The sequence below is a fragment of the Mus pahari genome, chromosome 2 (assembly GCF_900095145.1).
Source record: "Mus pahari chromosome 2, PAHARI_EIJ_v1.1, whole genome shotgun sequence".
NCBI classification, from domain to species: Eukaryota; Metazoa; Chordata; class Mammalia; order Rodentia; family Muridae; genus Mus; species Mus pahari.
In genome coordinates, this window is record NC_034591.1 from 135,492,998 (window position 1) to 135,516,133 (window position 23,136).

Here is a 23,136-nt window from a genome sequence, read left to right on the forward strand (position 1 = left end):
AAACACAAGACTAAGCTGAAAACAAAATTTCTCTCTAAATACAGAAACACACTACTGTATAGGTTCTGTTTAGTACACCTGGTCCTTTATGGTGTGCTTGCTGTCTTTCACCAGGCTGACCTCAAACTCCTGATCATCCCTTCTCTGTCTCCTAAGCAATGAAATCACATGCATGTGTCATGTCCAACTCAATTTTATTTCAACATTCTCTATTATAATTCATTTCCCTCTTCTGTGACTTTATTACTTTTAATTTGATCATGAATTATTGCTTGATCAAGCTTCCATCACATCAGAGATGCTGTAAGATTTACTAAAGCATGGCTGAATCATTCTTACCTGGATCTGATATGTCACTGGTGAAAACTTTTGATTCTCGTAGCCTACTTTCAGGTACAGGACTCACTATAAACCGTCTTCCAGCAGAATGAACAACTTGCGTTAAAGAACTGGTAGGAACACCTGAACAAAACAAATCATTGAAATTCATATATATTGATATATATGAATAAAGCCTCGGGAGTTCATTATTGGCACATACAACTCCTTGTCAAATAAAAAAAGAAAAGCTTACCTATTTGTTGTGGCATGGAAGATACAGCAATTGGTTGCTTGAACTCTCCTTCTAATTTCTACAATAAGCAAAAGTAAAACTCTTCTCAAATGCAACCTCCATGATAATGCAAATCATATTGTCATTTGATGTGAACATACATGTTCATTCTCAGTCACAAGGGTATTATTTCATCAGTAGTTATTGTTTGGCAAACTAAGCAGTACAGAGCTAACTATAATAAACTATAATAATAAACAGAACTAACTATAGGAATGGTGAACCTACCTGAGAACCTGGAAAGCCATAGTCATCCTTTCCTTGCAGACTCTCCAATCCCTGGTCACCCTCAGGCTCCACACTGACATCCTCACTTAACATTTCATCAGCCTTTTCAATAATTTCCCGCACTTGAGCCACAAAAGACTCTCTCTCTATTGCTAGAATAAAGTCATTGTTCACCTAAAAGAAACATGATATCAATCTTATTAGTACATTTTTTAAGCTTTAAGTCATTCAATTACCATTTCATTTTTATGACTTCAATCTGTACATCAGCTGTACTATGTTCTTGGTATTTAAAATACTACTTTCCTTTATAACACCCTGAATATATACACAGCTACATCTTAGACAAAAGCCATCTCTAAATCATAGAATCATGGGTTGGGTATGCTAGTTTTAAAACATGAATTAAAATTTATTGTCAGAATGAAAGTGGATGACAAAATAATGCATGGTTGCCTAGGACATGTACTTAAGACAAAATACTATGGAAAAATGTGGAACTCCAAATGGAGACATACCATAATTGTTGCTATCTCTTCAGGGTTGTCACCATCTAGGTCAAATTTAAATGTAACCATTTTCCGATTATGAGTCTCCAATTGACATTCTACTACTCGGTCTCCTTTGTTTGAAACCTAAAAAGAAAAAAGTAATTCATATTCTGATTTATTACAGATTTTGGGAAGTCATCTTGAAATTCATTGAATGTGTGTGTGTGTGTGTGTGTGTGTGTGTGTGTGAGAGAGAGAGAGAGAGAGAGAGAGAGAGAGAGAGAGACAGAGACAGGGTTTCTCTGTGTAGTTGTCCTGAACTCAGAGATCTGCCTACCTATGCCTGTCAAGTGTTAGGATTAAAGGTATATGCCACCGCCCTTGGCCATTCCTTGAATTTTAAACTGGCTAAAGAAATTTGTGAGAAGAGCTCTTTTCAACTTCCATTAGCAAAAGCATCTAGTCTTTTTTTTTCTACTAGTTAAAAATCTAGAGCTAGGTGCAACAACCAAAAGAAATGTGATATTCAATAGAAGAAATTGTGTACATTAAATAAAAAGTTGCTATAAAATTATATATAAAGATAAGTTATCTTTATTTTAACAATGTGAGTGGTTTAGATTTCATGATTTCTAAAAGTGCTAAATTCTTTAAGCAATACAAAGGTCACAAATCAATATTTACATTTAAAATCCTCAGTTTTGGGCGAGAAGTCTTTTCATGCCGAGAGCGACTTCTTACGGATTTTCGATAATGTCGTTTTGTTGTCCTCCCTTCATGCCTCCCACTGGATGATGGAGCATTCTCATTGCCATCACTCATACCAGAAGCAACGTCTGAATGTGCACTTTGAGGGGGGAAATCATGTATAATAAGATTTAAAGGCATATTATTCTGAAGCTTCATATCATCCTGCCTACTATTCAAAGGAGTGTTTTATTTACTCACCTGTCTACAGAGGAAACCAATGGAACAGGCTGAGTAGGTTGTGACTGTGTTATTGGAGTTTGTTCTGAAGGAGCAGTCTGAGAGACTCCCTGTGTACTCTGTAGATTGAAAGGGTAATTCAAATGTTGGCATTTATACATTATTTCATATATAGAGAGATGATTATTTCATATAATCACCCACCAAATCAAAGATGTTCTCATTTTTTTCTTGTTACCACACTATAATTCCTAAAAGCAATGAAGCTACTAGTAATTCTTAAATATTCAACATCTAAAAACAGTGTGCTTACATTTTGAAAGTTTCCAAAGCTAGTTGCCAGTACAGACTGATGGGGTGAACTCAGCCAACCTATTTGCTAGGCATTGTGAAACTACAATTTGCCATGCAGCCAGCATCTTACCAGAGTGTGCAATAGGACAGGTAGAGCAAAGTGCAGAGATGAATTCAGAACTGTATCCTAGTAGGACAAAAATGACTGCTGGTAGCACAGCAAGATAAGATACTCTTATGAACTGCTAATGGCAAAAGTTTGTGGAAGAACAATGGCTAATGCACTAGGCTAGAGAAGTGAAGTGCTAATAGTGTTAATCTTCTCTAAGGCAAACTCACTTCCCAACAGAACAGCCAGTGGCAACAAGGCCCCCACATTGGCATTTCATTCTGCTGTAAGACAAAGTCATTTAGAAGTTAGTTTAACAGTCTCCAAATGCATTTTAAATAAGGGGAGCCTGTTTTTCCTTTGCTATTTTAACCCCATGTTCATAGATGTTTCCTATATAAACATGCAGTAATTCCATTTACCTCCAGAACTGCTTGCTGGGAGGATGTAGTAGGGGGTTGTTGCGTTAAAGACACTGCTGGTTGGGACACTTGAACCTGGCCTCCTACACTGCCCAGAGGAACCAAAGGAGTTGATTCCACATAAGGCTGCACTACTGTAGGAAAGTAACCTTGGGTGGCCAATGCTTCTGTCGGCATAGAAGGAGGGGCTAGGACTGTAGAATGGATGCAAACAGAAGCCACGTTGGAAGAGGGAGCAATATTTGAATCTCCTGGGTATTGTGGTGGCAGTCGAGATGGGAAGCCCTGTGACAGAAATGAGGAAGGTGAGTTAGTACAGGTTGGGACATCAAATTAGCAAATCAGTAGACAAGGGGGTGGAGAGGGAGGGGGGGAAAGCACAAAGCAAAGGACAGTGTCCCACTTTCTAATAGTTTAAAGATCATTGTCAAAATAAACTGGCAAATAACTTAGAGAGTGACACTCTTTCAATCATATTTTAAACTGCTTGACTTCTCCTTCTAGAGACAATTGAAATAGAACTTAGATCTACAGCAATCTTACATGGAAGAATGCAAAAATATGTCCCAGGTATCAGTCATATTATCAAATGTAAACTCTTTTAATATAAACCCTGAACTTTCTGTTAGTTCCAGGCTGCCTGCTCTCTTTACTTACTTATATAAAGGAACAGCCTCGTAGATTTCACTAGCCATATATCGAGGGTTATCTAGCTTACCATGAATACTGAGTTAACTTTTCTTATAATTTGTGTCTTTAAAAATGTATAAGGAAACATTTGATAATATTATGCCATTGGGTTTTTTGAGACCAGGACTTACTATATAGCCCTGGCTGGCCTGGAACACACTATAAAGACTATGCTAGCCTTGAAATACAGAGATCTGCTACCTGCCTCTACCCTACAAGCATTGGGATCAAAGGCACACAGTACTATGCCCAGTCTTCCATTCTTTATTTTATTTATTTATTTATTTTTTTAGAATTCTGCATCTTTTTTTTTTTTTTTTACAAGTTTAGAGTTTCAACGTTTGTTATTGTTACTGGCACTCAACTAGTACAATTCTCAAGTTCTTAATGATCTTCCATTAAAATTAAACATTCTAATACCCTCTGATTTTTCTGGCTAACACAATACCTGGTACAGAACATCTCCAGAGGGAAGTGGACCCTCAGCAGCTTGTCCAAGGTTAGCTGGTATTCCTATGGACTGAACTGTTGTTGGCTGTAGGAGCTGTGGGTGAACCTGACTCTGCAGCTGATTCACAGGCTGCAGAAGAGTTGGAAGCTGATTAGGAACTACAGGAGATCCCCCTGGGATTGAAGATGCTGTAGCAGATGAAGCCAAGGTGAGCAGAGGCTGATTAATGCCAGCAGCCATTGTTATAGGAACGGATGAGAAACCTGTCTGCGCCGTGGACACATGTGGAGTTGATATGGGAATTTGAGAGACAGGATACTGTGGGAGTAAAGAAGTAGGGATTGGCTGTCCCATAGGAAGGAAATGAGCACCAGAGTGGACTGGAACAACTGAGGGTTGTGTTGAAACTGGGATGTGAGGTTCACCTTGGACAGTTGGTACTGACTGGGAAACTGGAAGCTGGGAAGGTAAAGAAAAACAAAACAAGACTTTTTTAAAAGCAAAGCTGCCAAAAGCAAGATTTACATATTAGGCAAGAAGAGGAAAACCAAAACCCTGAATACATCAGTATAAATTAACATGCCACATAAGAATTATGAAAGAATAGGAAATATGCTAATAAAGAAAGTGTCTAACATCTCAAAACCTTTAATTGCAGAAAAAAATTGATAGTGTTTCATTGTTGGCAATAAAAAGAGGACCTTTTCACAAGCAAGGCTTTCTCCCTCTCTGTTGATTTTGAGTATCATTACATAGCTGAGGCTTTCCTGGAGCTTGCTTGATGGTCTAGACTGGACTTAAAATTCTAGGTCCTCCTGCCCCCATCTCCCAAGTGCAAAGATTCCAGATATGTACCACAACACCCAGTTTTCTGTTTGTTTTTTAGCTGCCATTTCTGGAAATGTCTCACATGCCAAAATCCACTGGCATGTTTGTTATAACCTAATCTCTGACAGCTATTATAGTGATTAAACATAAAATTTCTTTCCAGTGGAATTAGATTTCAGCAGTATTACATTTCAGTTTTTAAAATGTAAAACAGCTCTATAAAAGTGGCTGATTCACTGATTCTAGGATGTGATTACTCATTATTCCACTACTCTGTCATTTTAACATCAAAGAAATTGGGATACATGTAGAAATTAGAAGGATGTGTTAGTATTTACTTTGTGGTAAATAAAACAATAGTGCATACACAGTTGATACTGTTTTAGTTCTAAGATATGATAATAACAATATTGTATGCATACAGGGTACATACAAGTTGGCTATTCATAAAAACATAGCTTCTACATGGTACCTTCCAAGCAAGTGAAAAAAAAATATCCGAAGAAAAACCAAAATAATCCTCCAAACAAACCAAGCAAAAATTCATGAAGGATTTGTTTCTTTTTTTTTTTTTTTTTTGGGGGGGGGGGAGTAGGGTGGGTGGGTATAGCAGATAGCTGAACTTCTGAACCACCTGCCTAAGGAATCTCAAATGTGTCAATCCTTGGTCAAATGTGGGTAATCCTGGCTGTCAACTTTAATTGGACTTAAGAATAAAGTAGGAGGTTAGTAATATATGTCCCTTTTGTATGTCTCCAAGAGCATTTCCAGAGACAACTAGATCTTAAGGATTCTGACCTCTGATGAATTCATACCTTGAATGAACTAAAAAGTAGAGGAACTGTGGTGGGCAGGGTAGGTAATGGGTAGGTGGAGCTTTGAAAGGTATATTTTGGCCTTAACCTCTTCTATGTTCCTTGATAAATAGTTTCTTATGGCATAACCCTTCTCCCATCCTTTGTCACAGTTCTAAAAGCAATACAGCCTGCCAATCATGGATGGACTGAAACCTCTGAAACCACAAAAGAAGATAAAAGATTCTTCCCTTATAATAATTTTCTACTTATGTTAGTAATGAGAAGCTAATTAATACAATAAGTTAGTATCTGTAGGCAGTGAGGGAGAAAATACTGAAGTTTACATGGAAATAAAACATAGTGACAAATCTGGAATATTAGATACAGTTGACACATTTCTAGAGAATATCACAGGTTCAGTTACCAAAGCATCTCCATCTAGCCCATTAGTTCCAATACTTTATACCTATAAACCTAATATTTCATATTTCACATTGTCATTGCTATCGGCATATACTGATTTACAATAAATAAAGGTGTATAATGGCAATGATTTTTATTCCATTCCAGATCCTTCACTATTTGAAGAGTCAGTAAAACCTGTAGGAAGGGACAAAGTACACAGATATTATTTGTAGCATCTCTTCAGAAATTTGAGTTTACCTGAGTTCCAGCTGACACTTGAGGCTGACTCACTGGCTGTGCAGTAGTACCTTCACTGGAAGATGCTGCTTGTGGAAGTGAATACTGTACTGCTTGTTGAGGAGGAACAGTTAGCTGTATTCCCTGCTGTTAAGAATAAAATACAATGTTTCAGATTCTTTTGTTGATCAAAGATTGGGAGGCACGACATTAATATAAAGCAAACCATTTTAAATCTTTATTTTTATTTCTGTATATGTCCATACACGTGTATACATGTGTGGGCAGGTGACCAAAATGGCCAGAAGAGTTTGGTAGATGCCCCAGAGCTGTAGTTGTAGTTATATCTGGCAAGGGAACTGAACTTAGACCTTCAGAAGTTCTTTCAACTGCTGAGTCCTATCTATACTGCCTCCCCATTATAACTCTTGATAAAAAAAACAAAAGAAAACAACAAAAACCAAGGAAAAGCATTTATCATTTACTATGTTCCAAAATGCCACAAAATAAACTAAATTTCAAATAAGGTGTGCCTCTTTCCTTATCGTAAGGAAACTGTTACCAACAAGGTAAAGAAAGGTCTTTTTCTTCTTTGCATGCATGAAATTTAGGAACAGAACAGGTTAAGTTTCCTGTTTTTTTGTTTTGTTTTTGTTTTTTTTTTTTTGGGGGGGGGGAGACAGGGTTTTTCTGTGTCAACAGCACTGGAACTTGGTCTGTAGATCAGACTGCCTTGGTCCATCAGCCTTTTCCCCCTGAATAATAAGATTAAAGGCTTCATATCCACTGCATTAACTCATTTTACAAAACAAAAAATACCATACTGATATAGATAGCTTGAATTTTAATTATTTTTTGCTTCCTTAATATCTGAGAGTCTAGAAAATTAAAATACATTAGACTACATACACCTCTTTTTCTTTTACTGGTGCTGGCCTATGTGAAAGGTAAGCCAGGTTGACTCATGCTTATAATTCTTGCATTTGGGAGGCAAAGTGAAGTAGACAGAAAGTTCAACACCAGTTAGGGATATGTCATTAAAAGGTGACCCCAAGCTGGGTGTGGTGGCGCACGCCTTTAATCCAAGAACTCGGGAGGCAGAGGCAGGTGGATTTCTGAGTTCAAGGCCAGCCTGGTCTACAGAGTGAGTTCCAGGACAGCCAGAGCTACACAGAGAAACCCTGTCTCGAACCCCTCCCCCAAAAAGGTGACCCCAAAAAGCCTGAAAGTGATTAGTACTCAGCACTGTGCTTTTACCATTAACCAACTTTACATAACTTGGAATTTGATTCTCACTAGGGGTTATAGAGTACATTTAATCGATGATGGCAAAAAATTTTTTAACTTCTGGAATTTAAACATAATTATAGATGAATTCAAGGATTTGTTTGGAAGAAATTTTAGGAGCAATATAAGGCCTACAATCCCTGGTCAAAGCTTTTTTTAAAAAGATGAGATGTTGGTCACTGGGTAAATATGGGTATGACAGAATTAATTAATTTCTTCTGTATAAAGGACTTCAAAGTGACTTTTAGAAAACATTTATTTTATCTGTATGAATGTTGTTTGTCTGTGTACTCAAAACATGCCTGGTGCTCAGGTCAAAAATGGGTATCTCATCCCTTAAAACACTACTTATGGATGGTGTGTGTGTGTGTGTGTGTGTGTGTGTGTGTGTGTGTATGTATGTGTGTGATGGGAACTAAACCGGGATTGTCTGAAGGAGCATCCAGAACTTGTAGGTACATTTGGAGAAAAGGAGATATTGGATCCCCTAGAGCTGGAATTTCAGACATGGGTGCCATCACATGAATGCTGGAAATCAAACTCCAGTCTTCTATAAGAATATCAAGGGGTCTTAACTAACAAGGAACCTCTCAGCCTCATTAAATGATATTCTATTATTGTGTGTATAGTGTTGGGGAAGATTCGAGTATATGCCATGGTATGTTTGTAGAAGCTAAAGGACAGCTCTGTGGTATTACTTCTCTCTTTCCACATCTATGTGGGTCCCAGGGACTGAACAAGTCCTTAGGGGTGCACAACAAGCACTTTACCTGCTGAGCCATCTAACTTGTGATTTAATCTCCATTAAGATCAAGTAACTATATGTTCACATATTGTATTAAAAGAGGCCATTTATAATAAGAATGAAGATATTTGTTTCAAAAATTAACCAGAAGTCACTTTAGAATATGGTGGTTAAAAACTATTTAACCAAGGAACTATTAATGAACTAGGTATAAATTTTGTTTCAAACTAATTTTAAATTGTGCAAAAAAGAATGATTTTCTTGCAAACAAAAGTCTGTTAATAAAAGCATTGATGAATTATAATCTCTTTGGTTCTTTTAAAACTCATGTCCCAAATTACTCAGCTCTTTTGGGATATAAACCTCCCAAGTCAAAAGTAAAACAAAACAAAACAAAAACAAAAACAAAACCAAAAATCAAAACCTAAAACTTCCTACAGTAGTTGTTCTTTATGTTTTCTTAAAATGTTTTGCCTGCGTGTATATGTATGTTTAACATGAATGCTTAATTTTGAGGAGGCCATAAGAGAGCACTGTATCCCATGGAATTAGATACAGATGTTTGTTAGCCACCATGTAAGTCCTGGGACCTGAACAGAGGTCCTTTGGAAGAATAATAGTACATGCTCTTATCTAAGGAGGCACCTCTCCAATTCCTTTAAAATTATTTTCATTCAGACTTTAAAAAAATAAAAATAAAAAAATCATTTATTTATTTATTTATTTATTTATTTATTTATTTATTTATTTATTATATGCAAGTACACTGTAGCTGTCTTCAGACACTCCAGAAGAGGGCATCAGATCTTGTTAGGGATGGTTATGAGCCACCATGTGGTTGCTCGTATTTGAACTCTGGACCTTTGGAAGAGCAGTCGGGTGCTCTTACCCACTGAGCCATCTCACCAGCCCCCTCCACGTAGTTTTAATTTGTACTTCCCTAAATTTTTTTCTAAAGATAAGGATATTTTCAATAGGCCTGGTTGTGCTCTGTGGGCCATGTATAAACCTTCAACCCCAAGATTCACCTACCCCTGCTTCCCAAATGCTAGGATTAAAGGTGATTAATGTTCTTACATGGACAAGTTATAAAGTACAAACAAAGATATTCTTTGTATGGTTTACCTTATACATAAAATTATTTAGGATAGGAGATAAATTATAAATATATAACAATTCTTTTCTTTCTTTTTAAAAAAAGATTTATTATATACTTATTATGTATAGTGCTCTGCCTGCATGTATGCCTCCAAAACAGACAAGGGCTTCAGATTTCATTATAGATGGTTATCAGTCACCATGTGGTTGCTGGGAATTGAATTCAGGAACTCTGGAAGAACAGCCAGTGCTATTAAACCTCTGAGCCATCTCTGTAGTCCATAATTCTTCTTTTTAACTCATATCTTTTAAATTGCTCATAGGTACATAAGATGTGTTATGATACTTTCAATTACTCTTTCAAAGACTTAGCAAGCCATTTATATCAGAAATCTAGCTCATAAAGATATAAAACAGTGCCTCTGGCTACTGCTAAAACATAGTATAGTAATGCAACATTTTTACCTGCTGAGGATGTTGGATAGGTTGTGAAGATAGAACCCCTGCCAAACTACTTGATGGCTGGCCCTGGTTCTGCCCCTGTGCCTGAAGAAAGAAAGCAAATACAAATTAGAGAAAGTTTATACGCATACAGTTCAGATTTTTTGTATAAATACTTCAGATCCTGAGAAGATTGCTTCATCAAAATGAACCATCAGCTTGATACTGTAGTACAAGACCGACCTCTGGAAATTTTTGGTAAGTTCAGAAAAAAGATCATAGAACGTTTCTGATCACATCTCAGGTAAACACAAACAGAAAGACAAAAACACAATACACTGATAGTTCCATTGCCGCTGCCTAGAGTTTTAGCTGGCTTGAATAATCAGAGTCACAATAAAATTGTCACAGGAAAAATGTGGTAAGATATCAGTATGAAATATTATTCTTGGCAATTAAAGAAATTCACATTCGAAAATGCTAATTTAGTTCTCTTTTGCTGTTTTTTGTAGTGTCATAGCAACTCTGATGAAAAAGGTACAAGGTCTGTTAAAAAAACAACTCCTCAACAGGCATAATAATTGTCCAGGTAATATGGAAATATCTGGAGTCATTATGATTGTTAACTAGGGGAAATGGCTGCTACTTCTAGAGATGCTACTAAAAAAAAAAAAAATTTCGATAATGACCAGACAAGTCTCACTCAAAATAAAAGACTAAACAACCCAGAATGTCAACCATGTTGGCTCTGATAAACTGAACAGTGTATTCCAATTAAAAAGTCAAATTAACTAAGAATATGATGTAAGAATATGAGTTAGGAAAATTAACTCATATATACTATGTATATAAACATGTTGAGGAAATAAAAAGGCTACATTTATTGTTTCATTCCAATGTAGCATAGGTTCTTTGAAATTTACATGGATCCACTAAAACTTTAATTATCTATTTTCTTTAAGAACATTTTTCCTTTGCAAAGCTTAGAGGATAATGCAAGCATAAAACATGTCCACACTGTTTAAATTCCAGGGTCCTTTTGTTCCTTAACACTACTCTAAATAACTGATACGAGCTAGTCACTGCTGACTTGAGTAAATGTCCTTGAGTAAATGTTCGTGAGTATATGCTCACCTGTGTGATTAAAGTTTTAAATGTATTGAGAACGGGGCCTGAAAGATCTACTGTTCCTAACATTGTAACTAGTTACCATAAACTCATGAAAACCTAATAAAATCATTATACAATAGGCTCTAATAGTCATTAAAATTAGACATAGTCCTTAATTTTAATTTAATGCTTTACTTGTATCTTTAGTGATTTGACTGATATCATCTCAAAATGTCACCTTCATTTGTTAAGCTAAACTCCTACAATACGTTTTAAGTTCTTATAATGAAAAGCTCTGTGTTTCTTAATATGACACCAAAAAAAAGTTCATTAATTTCCATTTTGCTTTATGGTTAGTTTTTTAATCTTTAAAAACTTATTTAGAAGAAGGAATTATACACTAAATCATTTTACTATAAATAATCAAGACTGACAGACAAATGCATTTTCATTACTACCACAAAATTCCAAAGAGATTAGTCATTGATTCTAACAACTAAAATCACAGGCAAACCAGGTGTTTTCTGCTTTATAGTACAATTTTACTACAAGTATTTATAACCACAAAAGAAATCCTATTAGGAAAATAAATAACATTCCTTATAAATCCATGATTCAGGGAAATAAGATAGAAAATTTAACTGCACTGGTGCATAATAGGGTAGTTTAAAAGAATTGTGAAAGTTTTCCTATAACCTGTGGATGGAGTGTAGATCCTCCTGAAGAATATGAAGCAGATAAGACCTGCTGAGATGTGGTTCCTTGGGGGAAACAGAAGAATAGTGGGGATTCTTGTAACACTGTCTGAGGCAGGCGAATAAAGGGCAATGAGACGTCAGAGCCAAAAGGTGCAGCTGTTCCCCCTGTAGGGGGAGGTGATTGAAAATCACTGAGATCTGAAGAAGTAATTTGAGAGGAATCACTGGAATATTCTGGGCTTCCTATTGGCCAGATTTGTCCCATAGGTTCTACCACAGAAATGGTCAATTCTGGGGCATGGTTATTACGCTGTTCTTCAGTAACAGGCTGCAGGTGGCAATGTAATCCAACTGACTGAGGAGACAGTTCTTCCTGATTTGAGTCCAATGCAACCTGTCGATTTCGGTAAACACGTTGAGGTAAAATCCCACCTCCTTCTCCTGAAGAACTTGGTGTTTGAGCATGAAATTCAAATACACAGTTGCTTCTGTTCTCATTGCTATGAGTTAACACAGCTGGTGCAGAATGAGGTACAAAGACAGGGTGAAATTTCAGATGTGTAGCATCTGTACTGTTAGGCGCAGAAATACTAGAGAGGGGTGATGCTGGACTTGGTCCAGAATCTAATCTTAAATTCTGAAGGTGTCCTACCAGGAAAGCCTGTCCAGAAGGAAATTCAAAGACAGAACTTGAGGCAGGGCACCCCGGCACTGGCTTCTGTTCAGTTATCTGTTTCATAGGACTTGACAGTACTGGTGAGTTGTATGAAATGCCCTCATACTGTCCTGCCACCTGGGCCTGGTAATGCACCCCAGCTAGATATACTGTTTCCTGAGGAATAAAATAGTGAGCTTCTTCTGCCAGTACTAGTCCAGGTCTATAGTCACTGTAAATCTGGGTTGGCTCAAACACAGGCTGGACCTGCATCTCACATGGCTCTCTATTTACTCTATTGGCTGTAGTACCCAACATAACTATGGCCTCTGGTGTCCAGTTAGTTGGGCTGCTACCAGGTGGAAGATGATTTTGACCAACAGTCCTCAGCAGGGGTTGGAAGTGGCGAGTTTGGGCTTCCAGGAAGGAGGTGCTCTTACGTCGTTGGGAAATGGCTACTTTCGGTGGACAGGTGGGAGGTGGTGAAAAAGAAACTGGACGTTCATGAATAGTTGGGAAAAATATCTGTGATTCTGGGTATGTTGGGGTCCCCCCACACGGATGCGCCATGGACTGAGGCTGTATCAACATGAATAAGACAAGTAATTCATACATTCAATATGTAAAATTACATCAGACATGCACAGCTGGATAGTTCTGTGTAACCCCATGAAGTGGTCACACGAAAATTTTAATAAATAACAATGCTTTTGGAATTTACAGCAAAAAATCCATTAAATACATCCAGGGCCAATAAAGTCAATCTGTGTCACTTCCTTGAATGAAAAAAACAAAAAACAAAAAACAAACCAGTTGCTTTCCCACAAACTTGCTCTGTTAAAGCAAAGGCATGAATTAAAATTTCCCAAGTAATTATTCTATTTTACCTATAATAAATGTGTTTACTCTTAAAATATTTGTCAATGGAAATAGGTAAAGTTAGAATATTAAAGGATAATAAATAACCTTATAATTTTTATAATTTAAAATATACTTCATTTAAAGCTACTGTTCATAGTGCTATGACATCAGTCTGTTAGAGGCTTCAGTTATTTTTCATCAACTAACAGTAGATGATCAGAAGAAGTTTATAATAGTATAAATCAGAAGAGGTTTTTGCTATATGGTGTAAGATAAGCCAAGTACAGTAGTACATACTTACAGTAATTTTAGCACTCAGGCTGAGGCAGAGGGATTTTAGAGTACAAGGCCTGAGCAATTATATAGTGAGACACTACCTTAAAAAACAAAGAAAAAGATATATGGCTTGTTGTTCCTTTCTGTGTTTAAAACTACAACTAATAGTTTTACTCTAAAACAAGTTACAGGTGCTAAATCATTCTTCTGATCATTGCTAAGTGTTGAATACCATGAGTTTTCTAATTCTGACAAATCAGGCAAATAGGAGGTAAACCTGATTTAATAGCATGTTTTGTTTCCTGAATTTAAGACTGAGCTTAGAATCCTAGCTTGCCAAATGCAATATAAATAAATTTCTACCATGTACTGGACTCCTAAAATCTTTGGCGAACATATGTACAGGTCCAGGTTCAATCCTTAATAACACAAAAACAGGTGTTGAGGTCAGAGGACAACCTCAAGTGTTGGACACCACTGTCCAACTTGTTAGAGACAGGTGTTTGTTGCTTATCTATACAACAGACTACAAGGCACATGAGATTCTGGAGAATCTATTACCATCTCCCATCTCGAAATAGAAACACTGGGATTATGAACAGTCACTAGGTCACCAGGCTTTACATGGGTTCTGAGAATCTACATTCAGGTCTCCATGCTTATGCAGCCAGTATTTAAGTTATGGAGCCATTTCTTCAACATGCTAAAGTATCCTCCACCAAATCAGAATGCTTATATTTTATTGATTATTCAACTTGTGTCCTGAAGCCATAAAACACTGTACAGTTAATCATTTTCCTAAGTAAAAATCTGGTGTCATTAGTACAGAATATTCTCTTGTGTGGAAAAGCAGCAAACAATGTCTGGTAGCAATTAATGTAATTTGAGAGGTTGTATCTTTCATAGACACTAATGGACACAAGGAAAATTACATGTTATGTATGTGTCTAATGTATTACTAGAGTCTATGCCCCATTTTATGTAATCTAAGGTGAACAAAAAAGTGCTTCCCAGAGAGGAAATAGCCTTTTGGTTTCCTGACATTTCATTTTACACAAATGACTGAATTAAAAAAAAAAAAAAAAAAAATCAACTTTTACTTCTCACTTGACTAGTTTAAAAAACAAAGGACTCAATCAGTTATATTCCTTAAGAATAAACTGAGGAGAAAACACACTTGGTCAATGTTTGGTAGACTCTAATTTTGATTAGGTTAATGAGTTTAATAAAGTACTACACATACTTTTTGCCAAGATATGAAAATGAAAACTTTTTTATCAATGAAGATAGGAAAGTATAATAAAAACTCTATTAATATGTGCTAATGACATTATAAGCATTCTCTTTCATTGCCTCTTTGCTTTTTATTTCCATTTACTGTCTTATTACAAAATGTTTCCTATAGGAATAATTGATCGTAAAAACACAGCATTTGCTAATAGTTTAGGTTTGCACTTTAAGGATATTCTCCATGCCCGGATGTATTCATTGGTTAATGGTTTTTCACTTGTCAGGAAATTTACAGTTACATACAGTAGTGACAAAGAGGGAAGGCAGGCTGGAGCGTCGGTGCTTGCGCTGGGAGGCAGAGTGCATTGGCAGGACACTCTCCAATGCTTTAGAGAGTTTTTCGGCAAAAGTTTCCTCGGGGGCAGTCCGAAGGAGGGAAGGACAAAGAGGTGCAGACAGCACTGGTGGTGGGGTGGAAGGAGCACTGGGAGAGATGCGGGATAGAGAGGGAACAGCAGAAAGATGGGGAACACAAACCGACATGCTACGGCCACGACGAGGCTAAACAGAAAACAAACACACATGAAAAACACGGTACTTTGAAAACAAAATAACCAAATGTACAGTGATAATAGGGTATAGTTAACATAAAGGAATGTTCTACCGTCCCCAATTCTACCAAAAAAAAAAAAAAAAAAGGAAAAAAAAAAAGTGTAAGACATAATTCTACAAAGCACATCTGGTATATTGTAACTATTCTCCCTGTTTTAGTGGGTTTGTGCAGGTTTTCTTATAAACAATCAAAAAAGATCTTTTATGATCTTGAATATTTTGATAAAATACTAACTGTTATTAAGTTCACTAACTAAAAAAAATTACTAACAATACCACACAAGAAAAACAGTTAACTATAGTTCTAAAAACTTACTAAGATTAAGCAAGAATAAATTCTATTAGAGTACGAAATTTGGGAGATTAAGAGTACATTATTTGCAAGAGCTCCATCAACTTGAGGGAAAAAAATTCATCTATTTTAGAAAGCTGTCTAAAAAGTTGCTTGCTTACACTACTTTATTATACTTGCCATGTTCTGTACAAAGGTTGAAAAGTCATTGACTAAAAGAAAAAAATTCACAAATGGGTATCAGAAATATTGTATACTGTTATAAAGGAGCCAGTTGGGGGAAATGCCTTCAATTTAAATCTCTAAGAATCATCATCACCCTCAAAATAAAAATTCAGTTTAGACCTACAAAATTTGAAGTAGCTTAAGACAAAGAGTTTAACACAGCTACAGAGCTGCTCTAATATTGTGAGGTTGTCTGGAGCAAGTTTATGGCCTATTTCTTTTTCAAAATTGACTGCAAAGAATGCTTTCAGCAGAACTTGGAGCCTGTAAGTATGTATCATAATTTAGTTCATTTTGGTTCCAATTTTTTATCTGTCTTTCTTATTTTTAAACTTTCTCTTACAATTTATCCATTATTGTAAGGCACAGTTCTTGAAATGAGACAATAGAATTGTAAAATATTTTACTATAAAGACTTGTAATTCTTTATAACTACTCTATAGAATATTGTCATCAAAAATCTAGAAAGTATGATTTTAGAGCAACAAATAAATACAACTATGTTAATGGCTTAAGCATTTAACATCTACATAAATGATCAATCCTGTTTGTCTTTTAGAAACATACATAACCCTGTGGTGGGGGAAGTGCCAAGAGGTTGAAAATAACTGTTAAGCAAAGGGAGAAGTTAAGAAGTGCTGACAACTAACATTTGTCAATATTCAGAAATAAATCACCCAAGATTATTTACCATATTTAGGCTAAAGAACAGACTATTAAGAGGTTAATATATATTAGTAGTAGTTTTCTTTGTATTAATGTGGCCACTAATCTTGGGGCCTATGTCCAAAGCAGGACCGATGGGACTCCAAAACAAACATCTTTTATGAGCAAAAAGTATCTTCCTGAAAAAAAGATTCATTTAATAAAGATAGGAATTCTTCAAAGTTCAGATTAAATCCTTCTGAGGGAGGAAAATCGGTCTACTTAAAGATTGTAGTAAACAAGTGATATAAAGTAAACAATTATCATCTAATTCCTTTCTGAAGTATATGATCTAGCTTTTTTCCTCCAAAGACCTCACAGAGAGTCAGCAAAAGAATTGAGAATATTTTACGATTAATTAACTTTAACATTCACTACTGAAAATGGACAATGTGCATACACATCATGTACACAAACATAAACTATTCCAAGAAATTACTTCTATATGCTGACTCTGAAAAATAAACTGGTAATGAAATAAATACCAAATAAAGGGAAAAAGCAAATGAACATATACTGGGAAAGGAACACGCATAGCAATTGATGATCAACTAAATACAAGCAATAAATTAGTCAGAGGTCATACAATAAAGGATTCCTTTACTCTATAATATTCACATGCAACATTCTATAATAGTTTGAAGGTCTTACCTGGTTTTTATACAAAAGAAAAGTCTTAAAATGTCTTTAGTAAGTAAGCTTTAAAAAATATTTAAAAACAAAAAAAAACTGTCCCACTCACAAATCATCTGGTATATCTAGTTTAAGCCACTTTGAAAAGTTTTAATTCCTAGTAGTCTTAATATTCACAAAGCTGCTTTCTGAAGGAAGTTCAGCTGATTCTCACTTTTTATTGTGTATTTTACCCAGTTTGATCTTATAAACTGATTTGTTTTAGAAATACCATTAACCCTCAGTCTCTGCACTGAATTGGTTTCAAATCACCCCTACACATATCAAAATCTGCAGCTGGCTAAGTACTTTATATAGATTATCACAGTATTTGCATATAATCTCTAGATTATATACTTATAGTACCCAATATAATTCAAAAGCCATATCATATTGCTAGGGAATAACAAGAAAAGTCTGTACATGTTTGGAACAGATAAATTTTTAAGCGTTTTCACTATTTTAGTCCCCCCAAGTAAAAACCAAAGACTGACTAGACTGTTTATATTCTCTTAGACTCACAGTGCTACTTAAATGACATAAATAATTTCAATTTGGCAGATTACCTAGTGGCTATTATTTTCTTATGCATTTACTCACCATACTTGAGGGTGGATACACCACATGGGGCTGAGATTGTGCTTGGATACTAGAAACTGTATGTCCTGGTGCTGGGCCAGTAGAATGTGCCTGCTCATGTTGGGAACCATAGGAAACAGTCTGTTGGCTGCTCACTCTGGATTCTGTGAATACGGATGATCCTTGACCACTATCAACAGTTCCATCAGCTGAAGGAAAAATGAATCATAAGAGGGAGGTAAATGGAAGAAGAAGAAGAAATTGTTCACATTTAGAGTCATTACATTAATGTTATTGGTTATTTCTTTGTTCAAGTCTGAAATAAATTAAAAAAAAAATAGTTTAAATGAAGAGCAAGCAAAACTTAAGTTAGTCTTTAATTGAATTCAACTTCCAGGTCTTACCCTGTGGAGACCTATGCGTACTTGATTTTAATGAGCACTGGTTGTTGCTCTGTTATGCAGTTTTGCGAAAAGAGCTGAACCAGATTAACAGCTTTAATTATAAATGCCAAAATTTATTCACTCTTGATTATTCTCAATTTTAAGGAACTAAGTAAAGTAGAACAGACAACTAAAAGGTCAAAATGTCAAGATACTGGAAGTTTTTTCAAACTTTCTTCTATTCTAACCACATTTCCTGAGTGTTTCACCCTTCTATTAATGATGGGTATAAGAATGGAAACATATAAAGAACAAACTAGCACATTTGTTTTCTTCCCCAGATACTTACACAATACAGATATACTAGGTTGCTGATACTGCAGCTGTTGATGTTGATCTGCCTCAGGTTCTTCAGGTTCTACCTGTGTAGAAACTGAAGCAGAAGTGGCGGGAACAGTGGGTATGCCAGTGCTAGCAGCAGAAAGCTGCTGGATTCCTGCCTGGGAAACGCTTGCTTGTTGTTCATTCTGCTGTTTGAAACTGCTCTCTTCTTGTTTTCTTTTTTCTTGTTCTTCTCGAACCAACTGCCGCTGCTCTCGTTTTCTCTTAATTAAGGACACCCTATCTTTGATAGCTTTAGCCATGGTCTTGTGATCACCTTCACAGACATAACCAGACTCGACCTACAGAGTAAAAGAGTCTATTAGGAAGAAAAAGGTACCCCAAGGAAAAAATTACTTCAAACAGTAAAATTACTAGTCTGCATTAAGTTTTCCCAAAATTGTGGTAAACAGAGTGGGCCCCGACCCATGGGAAGACCAGCAGTCTCAACTGACCTGGACCCCTGAGATCTCTCAAACACTGAGCCCCCAACCAGGCAGCATACACCAGCTGATATGAGGTCCCCAACACATATACAGCAGAGGAATGCATGGCCTAGCCTCAGTAAGAGAAGATGCACCTAACCCTCGAGAAACTTGAAGCCTTAGGGAGTGAGGTGGTCTGGTAAGGTGGAGGTGGGGAGTAAGGACATCCTCTTAGAGACAGAGGGAGGAGGTATGAGGTTGGGAGAAGGGAAGGATGGAGCAGGGTAAAGGACTAAAGAAAAAACAAGCCAACCAACCAACCAATAAAATAAAGTACATTTATCATATTTGGCCTTTTTTAAAAAAAAAAACTGAATAGTTTTTATAGTAAGGGTACTCTGTCTATCTGTGTAATGATTGACCTTTATTATCTTTTTATAGGCACTGTGGCATATCTAGATTTGGTTAAGGGTTTCCTTTAGAACTGTAATCTTTTACAAATACTTAAAGTAAGGAAACATGAATGATTAGTAACTTTTGATCTTCAAAACAGCCTTCAAAGCAAGAATGTTTTCATAATATTTATTTTTATTATTTAAATCATGTGTGTGCAGATGGAGGCCCAGTATTTGATCCCCTGATGCTGAAATTACAAGCAGATGTGAGCTGCTTGATGTGGGTAGTGAAAACTAAACTAAGGATCTTTATAAGAGCAGTATACACTTGAAACTGCTATCTCTCCAGCCATGGAAGTAAAAATACTTTATAACCCTATATCTCTCTACAGTATTTATCAGGATGGATCAAAGGCTAACCAATATTTAGAAACAATTCCAAAGGAGGAATTATTAGCATTTATAGGACTCCAGAATGCATCCTAGTCTCATATCTCATTTATCCACTTGTACCTATATGTAATTTCCCTCAAATAAAAAATTTAAAGGACTAAAATCACACCAGATTATCAAAACAATATCAAAACGTACAAAGAAAGAACTTAAAAAGAAATTATAGAAACCCTCCTCCCCCACATCCAAAGACAAAACACTTGGGAGCAACACAACCTCATATTAATGAGATAAATATCATACATCACTAATTAAATAGTTGTTTTCTTTTTGCCTATCAGTTTCAGTATCTAAGGGCCAATTTACCATTTCTTGAGCAACATCTTCTGGCACATCCCTCTCCAAGTCAAAGGAAAACTCAATAGCTTCATTGTCTTTGTATTTTCCCTTTAATTTCTTAATATCTTCAATACGCAGCCATAATTTAATAGCTATCTTTTCTCCATCATCTTCTTCTGCTAATTCTACCCGTACCCCTGTTTCTTCCTGGAAAAAGGCATGGTTCAAAAGGTCTTTGATGGAATATCTTTCAAAGAAAGAAAAAGAAAATTAAAAAGAAAGTTATTAGTTTGAATGAACATTTTTCTTTCTTTCTTAGATAGTTTCTCACTATGTTGCAAAGGCTGGCCTCAGACTACAGAGTACTTAGAAGCATGAGAATGACTTTCAAATGTGGTTTACTATTATTTAGTTAAGGGGAAAATCTACAATAGAAATTTTCAACATTAATCCATATGAATAGTAATGTTTATAGAAGTATGAGTGTGTGTGTGTGTTTGTGAGTGAGAGAGTGGGCAATAAAGTATATTACCTTACAAGTGCTAGATATCTACATCTCCAGCATATTACAATCTGTTTTTGGTTTTTTTTTTAAAATAACTGTTGTTAGGGACAATTTTTAAATCAAATGATCTAATCTTATTAGTTAGTAGGATATAATTATGGGAAGTAATAAAAAAATACCAAAGAAGCATAGCAAAACAAGCAAAATGAAAGCCCAGAAGACAAAATTATGTATGGCCTCGTCTGACTCTTGAACAATAACTATCCAATGGAATACCATTTATTGACTAATGTAAAATGAAGGTTGAGAAAGGTTAAGTCTTTCTCAAAGTTCTACAATACTGAATTATCAAAACTAGAAAATAAATTTATTGATTTCTAGTTTGGTACTTTCTACAACAGCCACCTTTATTACTACAATAAAGTCCTTAAATTCCTTATCAACAACTTGTGGATTTAGCAAGTCAAAGGCTGGTTGCATAACAATCATTCTTCTTTAAACAAAATACCAGTAATCAAATAAAACATTCCATCCAGAAAAGAAACAGAATAACATTGTAAGACTCAAAACAAATATCCCTTTGTTTACAGTGAAAAAGTCTTAAAAGAGCAAAACAGAAACTCAAACTAAATATCCACAGAAAAGTCTTAAAAGATCATGATGTTAAGCTCTTCTAAATAACAAAGTTTTGAAACGAACATGAGCCGAGAAGGGTGAAGATACAGAATTCTTGAAATTGACTGATATAACCAATGATGCCCAAATTTTAGGAGATAGGTTATGCTCAATTTACAATTTATATTTGTATTAATTAGGATAGGATGGTGTACTTTTTCTTTTAAAGCTGGTATGGTGGTGTGGTAAAGGCAGATTATTTTCAAATAAAGATCATGGCTCTTTGCCAAGCCTACAGGTGACCCATTAGCTACACTGCCTAACAGATACTTGACACTTTTCTCAGAAAAGTTCTGTTTGTACAAATGACTAAGCCAGATCTCCTCTTAGGCCTTAGGTAAAATCTCTTTTTACTCAAAGGAATTTTGATGTTTTGCTTTTTTTTTAATCCTGGAATAATGACAGGAAAAAAAAAAATCCAGGCCTGTGTAGCTGAGCTGATTTTTCAACAGCCAAAATTTTACTTTACCTTTCAAACTTTAATGAGGAAAAGATTAAGGAATGTGTTTGCTTCATTGGAGAATAAACACTATTATAGAGCTTTCTAAATTATCCTATAAGTAGTCTCTTGTAAGGTGGTTCTGGCTTACTTAAAAAACTCACTAAACCACTTTTTACAGTTACAGTGGCCAAATCTAAGTAGCTTCAATGGAAATAATCTAATTTTTAAAAATATTATTGCTATGAATGAAAAAATGAAACACAAGTATTAAATTTACTCTCATTGTTCAAATAACATCATGTCAAAGAAGCAACTTACCTTTCATCTTTGTTTTGTCGGATACATCCTTCAATAATTTCTTTTACTTCAGGAATTGCTACTTTGTCAAAACTGGCTGGCTTCACTCCCTACAATCCAGAAAAAAAAAAAAAGTCATAGAAATAATGAAAATGAGAGGAGAATACTGAGCTTTGTTTTAAATAGGCTGCCTTTTTAATATCCTGGCCCTTTTTCCAATGTACCTGCAGGACTTGATCAGTGTAGGGACCAGAGGTATTAAGTGGCAATCTCAAGAAACAACAAGTAGTATGACAGGTCTTTTGGCAGAAAAAAAATTAGGCTGCTGACGACATCTTACAGTTAAATGGTATCCAGGTGCTCTGATTGGTTAGAAAATCTTTTGTGCAACCTTGAAAACATATTGATTACTTCAGCCTTTATTCTGGACAATGGACCCAGGAATAGGTATGAATTCACACAGTTTGGTAGACATCATATTATATAATACTCTTTAAAATACTTAATACTAAGAATTATGGGTTACTATTGATTTGCCAGAATAACGAAAGAGCAACTTTACATAAATAAAACAGAAAAATGAGAATCAGGAACAGTGATATAAGTCTATAAGCCCAACACTTTTGAAACGGAGGCAGGAGGGTCAGACTTGCAAGGTTATCCTTGGAGCAATGTCAGAATGGAGTACATCAGAATCAAACCTCTCATCAAGTTCCTCTCACAGATATTAATAGGCATCCTACTATGATATTTTCTATGAAACTGACCACTACCACCCCAGCTAGAAGACTTGCTGAAATCCCTGGAAATGTTGCATCTTTATCTTTAAACCCTTCCCCACCGGTAGCCTAGAAATTTAAGAGTCTGGCTGTAGAATTTTACTATGAACAACCCCTCAACCTAATCTTTATTCCCTCCCCTAT

At 35.7% G+C, this 23,136-nt stretch overlaps 1 protein-coding gene across 17 annotated transcripts in view; it reads right to left on the minus strand.

Annotated features, from left to right (window-relative positions):
• Wnk1 (WNK lysine deficient protein kinase 1) overlaps positions 1 to 23,136 on the minus strand; it is a 126,127-nt gene that overhangs the window by 27,014 nt on the left and 75,977 nt on the right. For 4 of the 17 annotated variants that reach the window (XM_029534813.1, XM_029534812.1, XM_029534810.1 and 1 more), the window contains exons 5-19: positions 22,235 to 22,323; positions 20,322 to 20,541; positions 18,711 to 19,044; positions 18,000 to 18,187; positions 10,088 to 10,168; positions 6,514 to 6,639; positions 4,223 to 4,684; positions 3,085 to 3,369; positions 2,893 to 2,946; positions 2,281 to 2,378; positions 2,017 to 2,179; positions 1,360 to 1,476; positions 842 to 1,015; positions 575 to 632; positions 340 to 462 (exon numbers count right to left, since the gene is read on the minus strand). In XM_029534813.1, the coding sequence (XP_029390673.1) occupies positions 340 to 462; positions 575 to 632; positions 842 to 1,015; positions 1,360 to 1,476; positions 2,017 to 2,179; positions 2,281 to 2,378; positions 2,893 to 2,946; positions 3,085 to 3,369; positions 4,223 to 4,684; positions 6,514 to 6,639; positions 10,088 to 10,168; positions 18,000 to 18,187; positions 18,711 to 19,044; positions 20,322 to 20,541; positions 22,235 to 22,323 (2,572 nt within the window). Of the gene's footprint in view, positions 1 to 339; positions 463 to 574; positions 633 to 841; positions 1,016 to 1,359; positions 1,477 to 2,016; positions 2,180 to 2,280; positions 2,379 to 2,892; positions 2,947 to 3,084; positions 3,370 to 4,222; positions 4,685 to 6,513; positions 6,640 to 10,087; positions 10,169 to 11,869; positions 13,106 to 15,196; positions 15,455 to 17,999; positions 18,188 to 18,710; positions 19,045 to 20,321; positions 20,542 to 22,234; positions 22,324 to 23,136 lie in introns of all 17 variants that reach the window. The other 13 variants (XM_029534811.1, XM_021189891.1, XM_029534818.1 and 10 more) reach the window with 10 other exon arrangements.